The sequence below is a fragment of the Antechinus flavipes genome, chromosome 3 (assembly GCF_016432865.1).
Source record: "Antechinus flavipes isolate AdamAnt ecotype Samford, QLD, Australia chromosome 3, AdamAnt_v2, whole genome shotgun sequence".
NCBI classification, from domain to species: domain Eukaryota; kingdom Metazoa; phylum Chordata; class Mammalia; order Dasyuromorphia; family Dasyuridae; genus Antechinus; species Antechinus flavipes.
This window is the reverse complement of record NC_067400.1, coordinates 322,401,013-322,413,859: the sequence shown is the minus strand read 5'-3', so window position 1 is coordinate 322,413,859 and position 12,847 is coordinate 322,401,013. Positions and strand designations below refer to the sequence as shown.

General features: G+C 37.5%; 1 protein-coding gene across 6 annotated transcripts in view; it reads right to left on the bottom strand.

The window, feature by feature from the left end:
* Positions 1-12,847, bottom strand: part of RUBCN (rubicon autophagy regulator) — a 71,506-nt gene that overhangs the window by 52,119 nt on the left and 6,540 nt on the right. For 2 of the 6 annotated variants that reach the window (XM_051985500.1, XM_051985501.1), the window contains exon 1: positions 3,409-3,643. The exons of 3 other annotated variants lie outside the window; for them this stretch is intronic. In XM_051985500.1, the coding sequence (XP_051841460.1) occupies positions 3,409-3,473 (65 nt within the window). In that variant the 5' untranslated portion in view covers positions 3,474-3,643. Of the gene's footprint in view, positions 1-3,408; positions 3,645-12,847 lie in introns of those variants that run through there. One more of the 6 variants, XM_051985499.1, reaches the window with a different exon arrangement.

Below are 12,847 nucleotides of genomic sequence, written 5' to 3'. Positions count from 1 at the left end.
GCCAGGTCCTCCTGACTGGTGCTCTATTTAACTGCATCAACTAGCTGCCCCTGAATAAAATGATTTTCAATTGACAATCTTGGGGAGAAATACACCGATGGGGAGGATTGACCTGATAGAATTAGAGAAGCTAATTCCTCAGAGGTAATTATTCCTAGAAATTTAAGGAGAAGATACAGTCTTATTCTGGGGAAACAAGACTTATCTGTGAGAGTGGGAGTTAGGCTAAGGATCCTCAGAGCTTATTTGGGTTATTAGGGCAAAGATACAGTATTAAACAATACTACCTGTCTGTTCTGGAACTCTCCTAAGGACAACTGTGAGCATCGTTTATCCCAGAATTTGGACTGAATGATAATTACCCAGATTGGAAATAGCAAAGAATTCTAAAAATAATAGAAGAGAGAAATCCATTACTAACTGTATAGTCTAATAGCACTCAAGAGTTAAAAGTTGGATTAATGTTAGGCTTACAATGCAGTAAGTCATCATCTCAAAGTCACCAATCCAGAAAAGAAAGGCAGTAAGGAAATGCAAGGCAGGAATGAGTCACATAGGAGCCATCCTCCTAGCAGCACCCTGCAATGCCAAACTCTTCCCTGTTCCTAGGAATCTTGTGGCTCTAATAGGAAATTTATCAAAAATGTGTTTCTTTCACACACAAAAATAAAAGCTACTAACTAAGCAAGTGAATTAGCTGGGGTTTTGTTTTGTTTTGGCCCTGCTTGTACTAGATTTGCCCTGACTCATCTTTTTAAAATAAGTTTTCCCTTGTGACTATAGGTAAACTTTTATTTGCAAGATAATGATTTTAATAAAGGAAATGCTATATTTTAGAAAAGCTAGTGGAAATAAATGAGGAACTAGAGAGGCAGTCTTCGGCCAGGACACAAGATAGTTCTGAAATCTTTTTGGTCTCAAGATCACCTCTAACACTCTTAAAAATTATTGGGACTCCTTCCCAGCAAATCTTTACTTACTATGGGCTATTCCTAGAAATATTTACTTATTAGACATTAAAATAACTTAGCATTATTATGAAAATTTGATTTCAAATATCTCCTAAAAGAATCTCAGGGACTCTCCCCCTCCCAGGGGTGTGGAAATTGTGAATGGGTGGGATAGATGGAGGTCCTGGACCATACTTGGAAATCCCTCTTAGAATATAGTTAACTGTGAAATGAGCAGAACCAGGAGATCATTATATACTTCAACAACAATACTGTATGAAGATGTATTCTGATGGAAGTGGATTTCTTTGACAAAGAGACCTAACTCAGTTTCAATTGATCAAGGATGGACAGAAGCAGCTACACCTAAAGAAAGAACACTGGGAAATGAATGTAAACTATTTGCATTTTTGTTTTTCTTCCCGGGTTATTTTTACCTTCTGAATCCAATTCTCCCTATGCAACAAGAGAACTGTTCGATTCTGCACACATATATTGTATCTAGGATATACTGCAACATATTTAACATATATAGGACAGCTTGCCATCTAGGGGAGGGGGTGGAGGGAGGGAGGGGAAAAATCAGAACAGAAGTGAGTGCAAGGGATAATGTGTAAAAAAATTACCCTGGCACGCGTTCTGTCAATAAAAAGTTATTGTAAAAATAAAAATAAATTAATTTTAAAAAATAGAATATAATTAACTGAATGGATCAAAGCTTGATCTCTTTAAAAGAACTACTCACCTGAAAAACCATGTATTAGCAATGATTTCAGTTGGATCTTCATTCTTTTATTATGACAACTACTCTGATGAAATTAGCATTGGAGTTTCTTGGCTAAGTGAAAAGCAACATAGGCAGAGAACTATAGGGAGAAAGATAACTGGCAATAAACCCATTGTCCTAAGCAAGACAAGTTAGAGATTCAATACCTCCTATTCTTATTTTTCTAATAAAGCCTACATGACCACTAAATTGGATGTCCAAAGAAGGATGATGAGTATATTTTTATGGAGTAAAAAAATGGTAACTTGACTATGTGCTGACCTAGGAGTAGGAGACCAGAATAATGATTGACAGATCAAGAGGAACTGAGATTTGGGTTTTCCCCATAAAACATTTCAAGCATTTCACAGACCCACCTGCAGAAAAACAGAATAGCCCCAATATACAAAGGCAGCAACTCAACCACAGAAAAAAGAACCAAAATGTTCAAGAGTCATACAAGGTCCTTCTCTCACCCGTCCCCAAGCTAGCCCATTAAAAATAGATTTTTTAATAGAAACTGAATGTTCTGACGACCAAAACGTTGCATGAACTTATAACAGCACAACTAGGTGGCTTCTGGTTACTTTGGTAAGCTATTAAGCTTAAAACTGTACATCAAGGACACATTGTACCTGGACTGAGAGTTTAATTTGGTTTCTGATGGAAACATCAAGAGTTCACAGAAACACAAAATGCTCCTTTCCCTCAAGATTTTTTTTTTCTCAAGATATTTTCCTCTCTGAGCCTTGACAGAATAAGCATCATTGCTAATAGAAGCCTAGCTTTTAAAAGACAACACAAGACTTTAATGGTCCATATAAGTCACTGCCCACACTAAAAACGCAGGACATCTTTGCATGTGGAAGGAGTCCTGAACTTGGGCGACAGGAAAACGGATCCCGGGTCCCACTTCAATCCCTTAGTAGCTGGTTAAGTTTCTGGGCCTTATCAATAAAATGAAGGGATTAGATTTAATAATTGATTCCTTCCAGTCTGTAGGACTATTTTATTCACTGTTGCTTACTTATTTACAGAGTCTATGGAAGAACTTCCGAAACTGCTTCCATAAACAATAGGCGGGCAATTTATCTTATATTCAAAGAAGCTAAGGGATCCAGAAAAGCTGGTTGCTGACAAGGAGAATCTGCTTGACAGGCCCGGAACCCGAGCATGCACCACGGAGACAAGCAGCTCGACTCCTAAGTCAGTAATAAACTTCACCTCTGCCACTTACTGCTTCTCCAAGAGCGCTCCCTTCCCCTCTTGCCTTTCCTAGGCCTCTTCCCTCCCTGCTGCACATTCCTCCAGTTACCTCTCCGGGAGTTCTGCCCTTTGCACCCAGAAATTCCCTCATCCCCAAGCGCTGTCCACTGCTAAAGGAGACGAGCTCAGTGCGGGCTTTCACGACAATCCGGCTCAGTTCCTACTGTCATCGAAAAGCTGAGACAGCCACATCTTAGAACGAGGGATGCTTTTCCCCAAGATTCTCCCCGGAGCCACCCCCCGCCCCCACCCCCATCTACCTTTTCCTCCTCCTCCCAAAGCTCCTTAGCTGCCTCCGGGCAGCACAGCCCACCCCTATTACCTTCTCTCCTCCCCCACCCTCACCCCGGTTCCGCCGGTCTCAGCGTTACAGCATCGATCCCTGCCTTTCGCCGCCTCTACCCGGCCCATTCCTCCTCCTCCCACCTGCTCTCCTCCTGCAGCGTCTCTCCGCAGCAGCTGATCTCCATTGCGGGGCCCTTGGGCCGCATCTGGATGAGGCGTTGCCCCTTGCCCTCCCTCCGCCTCGCCTCGCTCTTAGTCCTGCAGAGCTCTGAAGATAATGCCGCTCCGAGGAAGGCCGGGCTTGCGGGAGAACAAGCGTCCAGCCTGCCGAGGCGGTGCTGACGCCGCCGCTGTTCTGGCGGCTCTGACTGCGGTGCCCCAGCTTCCGCCACCGAGAACTACAACTCCCAGCACACCGCGCTGAAAAACTACTCCCGGCATGCATCCCGCATAACGACTCTGGCCCGGGCCACCAGCTGCGCAACCTGCTCCTTGCTTCTCTCCCTTACGATACAGTTCCCGGCATTCCGGACAGCGTCCATTCCGAGCCTTACACTATGCTTACAAGAAACTGGGCCAGATCCACGGGCGCGCATCACACTGTGACACCCTTCTCTCTGTCCACACTGTCTACGCCGCTGTACCTGGAGTGGATCTGCTGTCTCACTGATGGGTGATCTCCCCGACGGTGCAAGGCGCAGTCCGTTCTGGCCTCATTCTGGGCAGCCCTGGCCGGCCCGGGGATTCCCTCTTAGAAGAGAACGTACCCTGATCCTGTTACCACCAAGGGGGCAGCACGCCCAACCACAGCGTGCCCTCCTCTCCCTTCTCACGAAGCTGAGCGGTATCTCGTGAGGAAGGCGTGGGCAGAGAATTTCTAGGCGCTATACAGAGCCCCGAACGCGCAGGGAAAGGAGCAAAGTTTGAATCCCTCCCCTGAAATTGACCAGTTGTGCAGATAAGACCAAGGCACAGGATTGAGCCTTTGTGCAACCTAAAAAATTATCAAGGGAGGGATCAATTCAAGCTAAAGGCTAGGCACTGGGCGTACAGGGACAGAAACAGTCACAGTCATCCCGAAGCCTACCAGGGCTGACAAGAGATAAGTCCACCCACAAATTAATGGCTTTAGCACAGTCGTGGGCCAGCACAGCCTTGATAATCAGGAACCTAGGGAAAAATGTGTGAACGGAAGCAAAGCGTATAAGTAGAATTGAGAGAATACTAGGCTTGAATGGGGAAAAAAAATCTTCATTAAGTCTTTATTAATACGAAACATTATGCTAAGAGCTAGAGGACGCCATGGTGCAAGGAGCGCTGGGCCTGGAATCAGGAAGATCCAAGTTCCTGAGTTCAAATGTGACCTCAGATACTTTTTGCCGTGTGACCCTGAGCAAGTCAAGAACTCTAAATGCTTCAGTTTCCTGATCTGTAGAACCAGTGGAGAAGGAAATGGCAAACCACTAGAGTAAAGAAAACCCCCAAAAGGGTTTTAGGGTAACTGAAAAACTGAACAAAAAAGCCAAGTACCATAAATACAAATAAGAGAAAAAGAGCCTCTACCTTTAAATTTTAATTAGAAAATAGCATGCAAAGAGGAGTATCTGGCAATTCTCAAGGTGGATGAATGGAGCTACTGGGGGAACCCGGGAGATTGATACACTTTCCAGTAGTATTGCCAGTATTGCTTTCCTCTCTGAGTTAAACTTAACATCTTTTTTCCCCCTGAGGCAATTGGGGTTAAGTGACTTGCCCATGGTCACACAGCTAGGATGCGTTAAGTGTCTGAGGCCGAATTTGAACTCCGGTCCTCAGGACTTCAGGATCCCTATCCACTGCACCATCTAGCTGCCCCTTTAGTGATCTTTTATATATGTGTGCATATGTGTGTGTGTGTGTGTGTATCATTGTACCATTCCCTACACCCTTTGTCCTTCAGAATATTTAATCCTTTCAACTGAGGAGCTAACACCTGTGATGAATACCTGTCATGGCCCCACTCTATCTTGGTTAACCCCAGCTAAGATTCACTCTATATCTCAGCCATCTTCATATCTGCCAGGTGGTTGGGCTATGGTATTCTCACCTCCCCATCCCTTCCAAAATTGGAACCATAATTCAGTAAAGAGAGGAAAGGAGGAGAGAAGGAAAGTACTAAATCCTGAATTATGTCTCCATTCTTTCCAAAATTGGAACTATAGTCCAATAAAGAGAGAAAAGGAGGAAATGTACTAAATCCTAAATTTTAGAGATAGAAATGAGGCATAAGAGACAGTTTGTGTGAAGGCAAAGATACAAGAGAGAGTATAGGGGAAAGACTGAACAGGCTTGAGAATACCTATAAGAAGCTGGAACATCTAATGAAGAGGTGTGATGTGAAACAAGTCTGAAAAGTTAGGCGGGAACTTGTTTATGGAGGGCTCTAAAGCCCAGGCTGGACAATTTGTTTTATTATGGAAGCAAAATGGAATCACTGAAGATTCTGAGAAAAAGATTAACATGGTCATTGCTGTATTTTGAAGTTTATAATTCTACAGCTGTGTGAGGGATGTTTGAAGAAGGAAGAAATTAGAAGCAGGGATAGTAATTATGAGGCTTTAGCCCCAGCAAAAAATGATGAGAGCCTGAATTATGAGGGTGCATAAGAGATTATGTAGCCTTAGCACCTGGTAAAAATATGAGACGCAAAATTGTGGACAAGGAGAGTGGTGGAGTCCACAGAAATATGAATACTTGGAAGAGGGGCAGGATTGGGGGAAAGCTAATGAGTTCTTTTATGGATATGTTAAACTTGAGATGCCAATGAATCTTCCAAATGACAGGATTCAGTAGACAGATGACAGAAGATCCATTAAAATACAAAGTCCTTGAGAATAGAGATTACTTATTCTTTATATTTGTATCCCCAATGTTTACCATACTGGCTTATAGTAGGTGCTTAATAAATGCTTATTGGTTAACTGATTCAACAAAGCTAACTAAAAAGGTAAGGCAGTATAGAGAGGATCAAGCATTATCACTAAAACTAAAAGATAAAATAGGTGGGTAGTTAGAAGCTGCAGAGGAGTCAAGGAGGATGAGAACTGAGTAAACCAAGGTCACTGCAGTCTCAGTAAAATACAAGTCATTTTGGGGGCTAGACCTATGGATTTTTCCCAGTCCAGTGGTTTAGACTTGTGAATGGAACTAAATGAGTAACTTATAGAATGTGTATTATTTTACAAGAGGAAGTTTTCTCAATAGAAAGGGCATGCAGCAATGAAGCACTGATTCATTTTGTCACAGCTCCCTCCAAAGGAAGAAGGAAACTGCAATTAGCTGTTTCTCAGAGCAGCAGGAAGTGCACAGAGCCTGAGGAGCTCTAACAGTTTTTTCACAAGGCTTTATATGTTAGCAACATTATTTTATTGATAAAAATAATAATTGCTAGCATTCATATTGTCCTTTGAAGTTTCTAAAGCATCTTATAAATATCTAATTTTATCCTCCAAGTTAGATGTTTTATTATTTCTATTTTACAGATAAGGAAACTAAGGCAAACAGACTAAATGAAATGCCCAGAGTCACATAGCTACTCAGTAGCTGAGGCCACATTTGAATTTAGGTCTTCCTGATTCCAGGTCTAGTGCTTCATTCATTGAGCTTTAGTATTGTGAATTGCATTGAGGATTGTTTTATTAGTTTTTAGGGGAAAAACTATCCCAGCCTTAATGAAAATCCCAATCTTAGTAGATATTGCTTCTGCTATGAAAAGGAATATGTGTAAAATGAAGGGTCCAAAATTATGCCTAGATTACAAATCCAAGGCATTGAAAGGACATATGTTCAATAGAGGAAAGTTTGATAGAAGGAAGATTTAGGGGCAAAGATAATGAATCCAGATTATTGATTTTAAGGTGGGACATCAATCTTTTTTTTTTTTTAATTGAAGCTTTTTATTTTCAAAACATGTGCAAGGATAATTTTGCAATTGCCTATGCAAAACCTTGTGTTCCAGTTTCCCCCCCTTCCCTCCATACCCTCCCCTAGACACAAGTAATCCAACATAGGGACATCAGTCTTGAAAAGTTTAATAAGCAATTGAGGATACAGGACTGAAGCTCAGGGGAGAGACTGGGGCTAGACATATAGATCTGGAATTTATCTGCTTAGTAGAAAAAAAAAGGAAACAGGTATTTTGTGCTTCTGTGGATTCTTGATGTATCAATAAGAAACCAAATATATATATAGATATAGGTATAGCATGTCCCAAATGTTTTTAGTACAGTTTTAAGCTTAATAGCTTATGTAGGTAACCAGAAGCTGCCTAGTTGTATAAGTAAATGCAGGGATTTGTCTGTCAGAACTTTTAGTTTCCATTCTAAAATCCATTCTTAATGTGCTAGTTTAGAAATTGTTAAGAGAGGGGCCATGTATGACTCTTGAACATTTTACTTCTTTTTTCTGTGGATTGAGCTGTTCCTTTTGTATATTAGGGCCATTCTGTTTTCTTTCAGTTTTGTCTGTAAAATGCTTAAAATGTTTTACAAGAAAAAAAAAAAAACTCAATTTCTCTTAATCTGTCAGTCATCATTATTTTGATCTTCTACCCCAGGTCAGGCACGAAGTCAAGTCACCAGTTTTTTACTCCAAAATATATTCTCTATATTTCTCTGAACAACCAAGCTTAGTGATTATATATGTTTTATTAAACCCAGGAGAGTTTTTGAGATTACTATAAAGTAAAGGGAAAAAAAAAGAGGGCCAAGAGCAAATCTTTGAAGGACACTCACAGAGGGCATGATGTAGATGATGAATTGGCAAAGGAACTGATAAAAGAGTAGTCAGACAGATAGTAGGTGAAGCAGGACAAAGTAGTCTTAGAAAAACTCAGAAAGGAGAGAGGGAATATTCAAGAAAAGAGGGTGGTCAACATTTTCAAATACAGCAGATAGGTTGAGAAGATATAGGACCAAGCCTACATGAACTATAGATTTAAGAAAATAAAGATTAAGTTTAAATAAGAATAATTTAAAAGTTAAAACGAGGAGTTGATAATAATTTTTTTTTTTTCAGGCTAATCAAAAAAGCAGACTACCAATCTTACACAAGGCAAAAAAAGGTTTGACATAATTTGAAAAGATAAGCAAGGAGATTATACTTTAAAGTACCAATGATAATTAAAATATCAATACTTAATATATGTGCTAAATGATACTGTATCTATATGTGAAGGAAAAGTTATAGGGAGAGACAGTAAAACTATAATAGTTGAGGGTCTCAATGTGCCCCATTCAGATATATACAAATCTAAAAAAAAAAGGCAAATAAGTTAAAAACCTGAATAGAATTTTAGAAAAGTTAAACTGATAAGATCTTTGTCAATTAGTATATGAAAATATATGCATATATGTATATATGTAAAGATAAAGATATAGATGAACACATCTATATGTTTATCTCAGCTGTATATGGTCCTTTCCAAAAATAGACTGTTTTAGGACATAAAAAATATCATAAATAAATGTAGGAAAGCAGAAATATTAAGGATTTCCTTTATTGACCACAATAAAATCAAGATGATAGTCAATAAAAAACTTCTAAAGAAGGGATTTGAACATAAAGGGAAACTAAATCATTTAATCCTGAAAAGCTGGTGAAGTCAAAAAACAAATCATAAAAATGATTAATTCAGTAAGAAAAATGACAACAATGAATCCCTACCAAATTTTTTGGAATACAACCACAGCAATTTGAAGGGTAAAATATATATCTCCAAACACTTTTATTAATAAATGAGAAGGGAAAAAACCAAATCAATGATTTGGACATGCAAGTGAAACTACTGGAAAAGCAATTCATCTGAAGAAGTTAGATGTTATGGACAGATCTCTAGCCTTGGAGTCAGAAAGACTTGAGTTCAAATCAGATACTTAACACTTCTTAGCTGTGTGACCCTGGGTAAGTCACTTAACCCCAATTGTCTCATCAAAAATAAAGATTAAAAAAAAAGAAGAAATTCAACTCATTAAAATATCAACTAGATCCCAAAATAGAAATTCTAAAAATCAAAGAGATAAAGTTTTTAGTATCAAAAATGAAAAAGAACTTATCACAGATAAGAAGTAAAGGAAATTTTTAGAAGTGATTTTTTTTAGTTATATGCCAACAAAAAAAATTTAAATAAAATGAATACTTAAAAATGTAAAATATTTACCTTATCTGAACAAGAATCAAGAATTTAAAGACCAATCTAAAGGAAAAAATTGAATTATTCATAAACATATCCCTAAAGAAAAACATCCCCATGACTAGATGGATTTACAGGTAAATTCTATTAAGCATTCAGGAATTATTAGTTTCAATATTAAATAAGCAGTTTGTAAAAATATGAAAGGAAGAGATACTCCCAAATTTCTTTTATGTTACAAATATGGTCTTGATGCTTAAATTAAGGCAAGATAAAGCAGAGAAAAAACTATAGGCCAATATGAATGCAAACAAAGTATTAAAAATTGATAAAAACATTAAACAATAATTAAATTGCTAGAAATGAGATTTTAGTGACATATTAATTAGATCATATGCTTTGATCAGAGTGGATTTATACCAGGAATGGAGGATTGGTTCAAAATTAGGAAAATTATAAATACTTCAGATCATATTAATAACAAAAAAATTACAATTAGATAAATAACAAAATAGTTTGACAAAATCTAATACCTATTTTTGTTTTAAAAAAATGCCAAAAAGACTAGTAATAAATGGTATCCTTAATATGGTAATCAATCTGCATCTAAAACCAAGAATAAATATTATTTGTAATGGAGAAAAATAGAGACCTTTCCAGTAAGATGAGAACTACAACAAAGTACACTGCTAAAATTTTGACTTGAGATAGTCCTAATAATACTAGTGATAGTAATAAAATAATTTTAGGGAATAAGCATAGGTAATGAGGAAATATGATCACTTTTTGCAGATGATACGGTTACTCAGAGATCATGAAAAATTCAATTAAAATGAATACAAGAAATTAATAACTTCAATAAAGGAATAGTATTCAGTTAGGCAGAGTTAATGACCCCATGGTTCCCACTCCTAATTGTCAATCAGTGTTGAGGCTCTATTGGTTAAGCTGTCAACTAGTCTATAGCTTTTATATTTAGATAGTACCTGGTCACCCTATACCTATTAGTCACTGTTAATTAGCATGTTACCAGCAATTGGGGAAGCACTAGATACAATGTGGACCTATCAAATTGTCTCTATCTCATGAAAATTATCAATAAAAAATGGCTCTACCTCGAATCACGTGCTGATCGTGATCAGCCTATCAATATGTTGCTGCCTTGCTATTTTTTCAATAAAATCCTTTTAATTCTCCTGAATTTTACCTAATTAATTGGGACAAAAAAACTGAACACAATTTTTTTTTTTTTTAACAACAGGATATAAAATAAAACCTCTCAAATCATCAAGCTTTCTACATATCACTAGCAAACCCCAGCAGAGATTAAAAACAAAAAGAAATCCTATTCAAAATTACTGCAGAATATATAAAATATATAGGTGCAAATACTTACTAGCTCTGTGACCTTAGCATGTCACTTAAGCCTGTTTGCCTCAATTCCTCATCTATAAAATCAACTGGAGAAACAAATGGCAAACCATTCCAGGATCTTTGTTAAGAAAACTTCAAATGGGGTCACAAAGAAACTAAGCAGCATGTAAAATATCTAGTAGTCCAAATACAAAGATACATACAAAGGAATTATATAAATATAATTACAAAACATTCTTTACAGGAATAAAGGAAGATTTATGGTTGAGTCATACTATCATAATACAAATTATAATACAAAAATTAATTTATAAATTTAATGCCATCACACTCAAATTACTAAAATGTTACTTTATAGAAATAGGATAACAAATCATTTGGAGGAGCAAAAGGCCAAAGTTGTCGAGAGAAAATGTGAAAAAAGCAGTAATTAAATAAGCATATTAGTACCACAGGTTGAGCTTTACTTAAAAGCAATAATATTTAAACAGTTTGGTACTGGCTAAAAGCAAAATAAAAATTATATTTCCTCTGTGAAACAGATTAAGCACAAAAGATCCCGGAAAAAATAATAAACATGGTAGCATAAAAGCTTGATCAATTCAAGAGCACAAAATACCAAGATTCACTATTCAACAAAAATTGACAAGAAAATTGAAAAGCAGTTGGGAAGGAATTAGATTTAAATCAACATTTGACACCTTATGCTACAACAAACTCCAAAGGAATACACAATCTAAATATTAAAGATAATATAAAGAGGAAGATAAAAGGAGATACCTTTTATAACTATGGATAAGGGAAATGTTCTTAACGATAATAAGGATAGAATAACAGGAATAGAATAACTATTTTATAGTCAATTTTGATTACATAAATCAAATTATACAAATCTTTATTTTTGCTAAAACAAAAACATGAAATTAGAATTACAGGGAAAACAACTGGGGGAAATTTTTGGAGCAAATTTCTCAGACAAAAGTCTGATAATCATGAAGTGAAAAAAATTAAACACATACACACAGAATTGATACAAATGAATATTTATGTGCCAAGTACAGTGCCACATATTAAAAGGGGCAAGAAATATATAGAAGATTCATAAGTTTCTTGTGCAATCTCCATTTTCTGATCTTCTTTGCTTAAGAAAATGTTGGTATTCATGACCTTGTAGGTAAAAAAAAAAGATTTTAAAAATTTGAATACTAAACAACAAATTCTGCAAGTAGCTAGGAAAGAGACCTTCAGCTTTGAAGTAACAAATTCAAACAGGGCTGAAAAGCATTGATTAAGCACTTACTATCTGACATGAACTCTGCTAGCAGCACTGAGAATAAAAATGGAAAATGTAAACATGTATAGTTCCTGAAATAGCCCAGGCAATAAAATTCAAGACGGCCATAGTAATTCATAATTTAGAAATAATTTATTTGTAACTGGCCTAGATGGTGTGCATGGCCAGGACGGACCTCCAGTAGGATTCTGGCATGGTTCCGTGCCCAACTGAAGTAGGGACTGCCTTATAAGCATTCTTGTTCACCCTTGCTGGCACATTTTGACATTAAACAGTGATTCCACTTTACAGGACAAAAGATGCAATGGTAGATGTTTTAACATTGATAGGGATCAGGGATAGGTGACCACCCTCACAGAGCATTTTGATCTGGCACTTTGAAGTGCAAAAGAAGTCCCCTAATGTAGCTGAGCAGACCCTTCTCTGCCAGCCCCAGGTCCTAAGACTGAGGGAGGGCAGGGGAGGCCAGTCCTTTGTCCATATCAGTTCCTACTCTCAAGAATCTTACTTTCTGCTAGGCAGAGATTTCACATATGCAGGAAATGGTGTAATACCCAAGACGAACATTTTGGTTAGGAAGTTACCAAGACATTGGGTGAAGCCATAAGAGAGTGAGTACATGGACAGACTTTCTAGTAACAACGACAGCACTGATTTGATTATGATTCCAGAAGTTGAAAGGAGATGGGGCAAGATGGAAGGTAAAAGGCCCTCTGTGACTGGTGAGATGATGAAAGGAATAC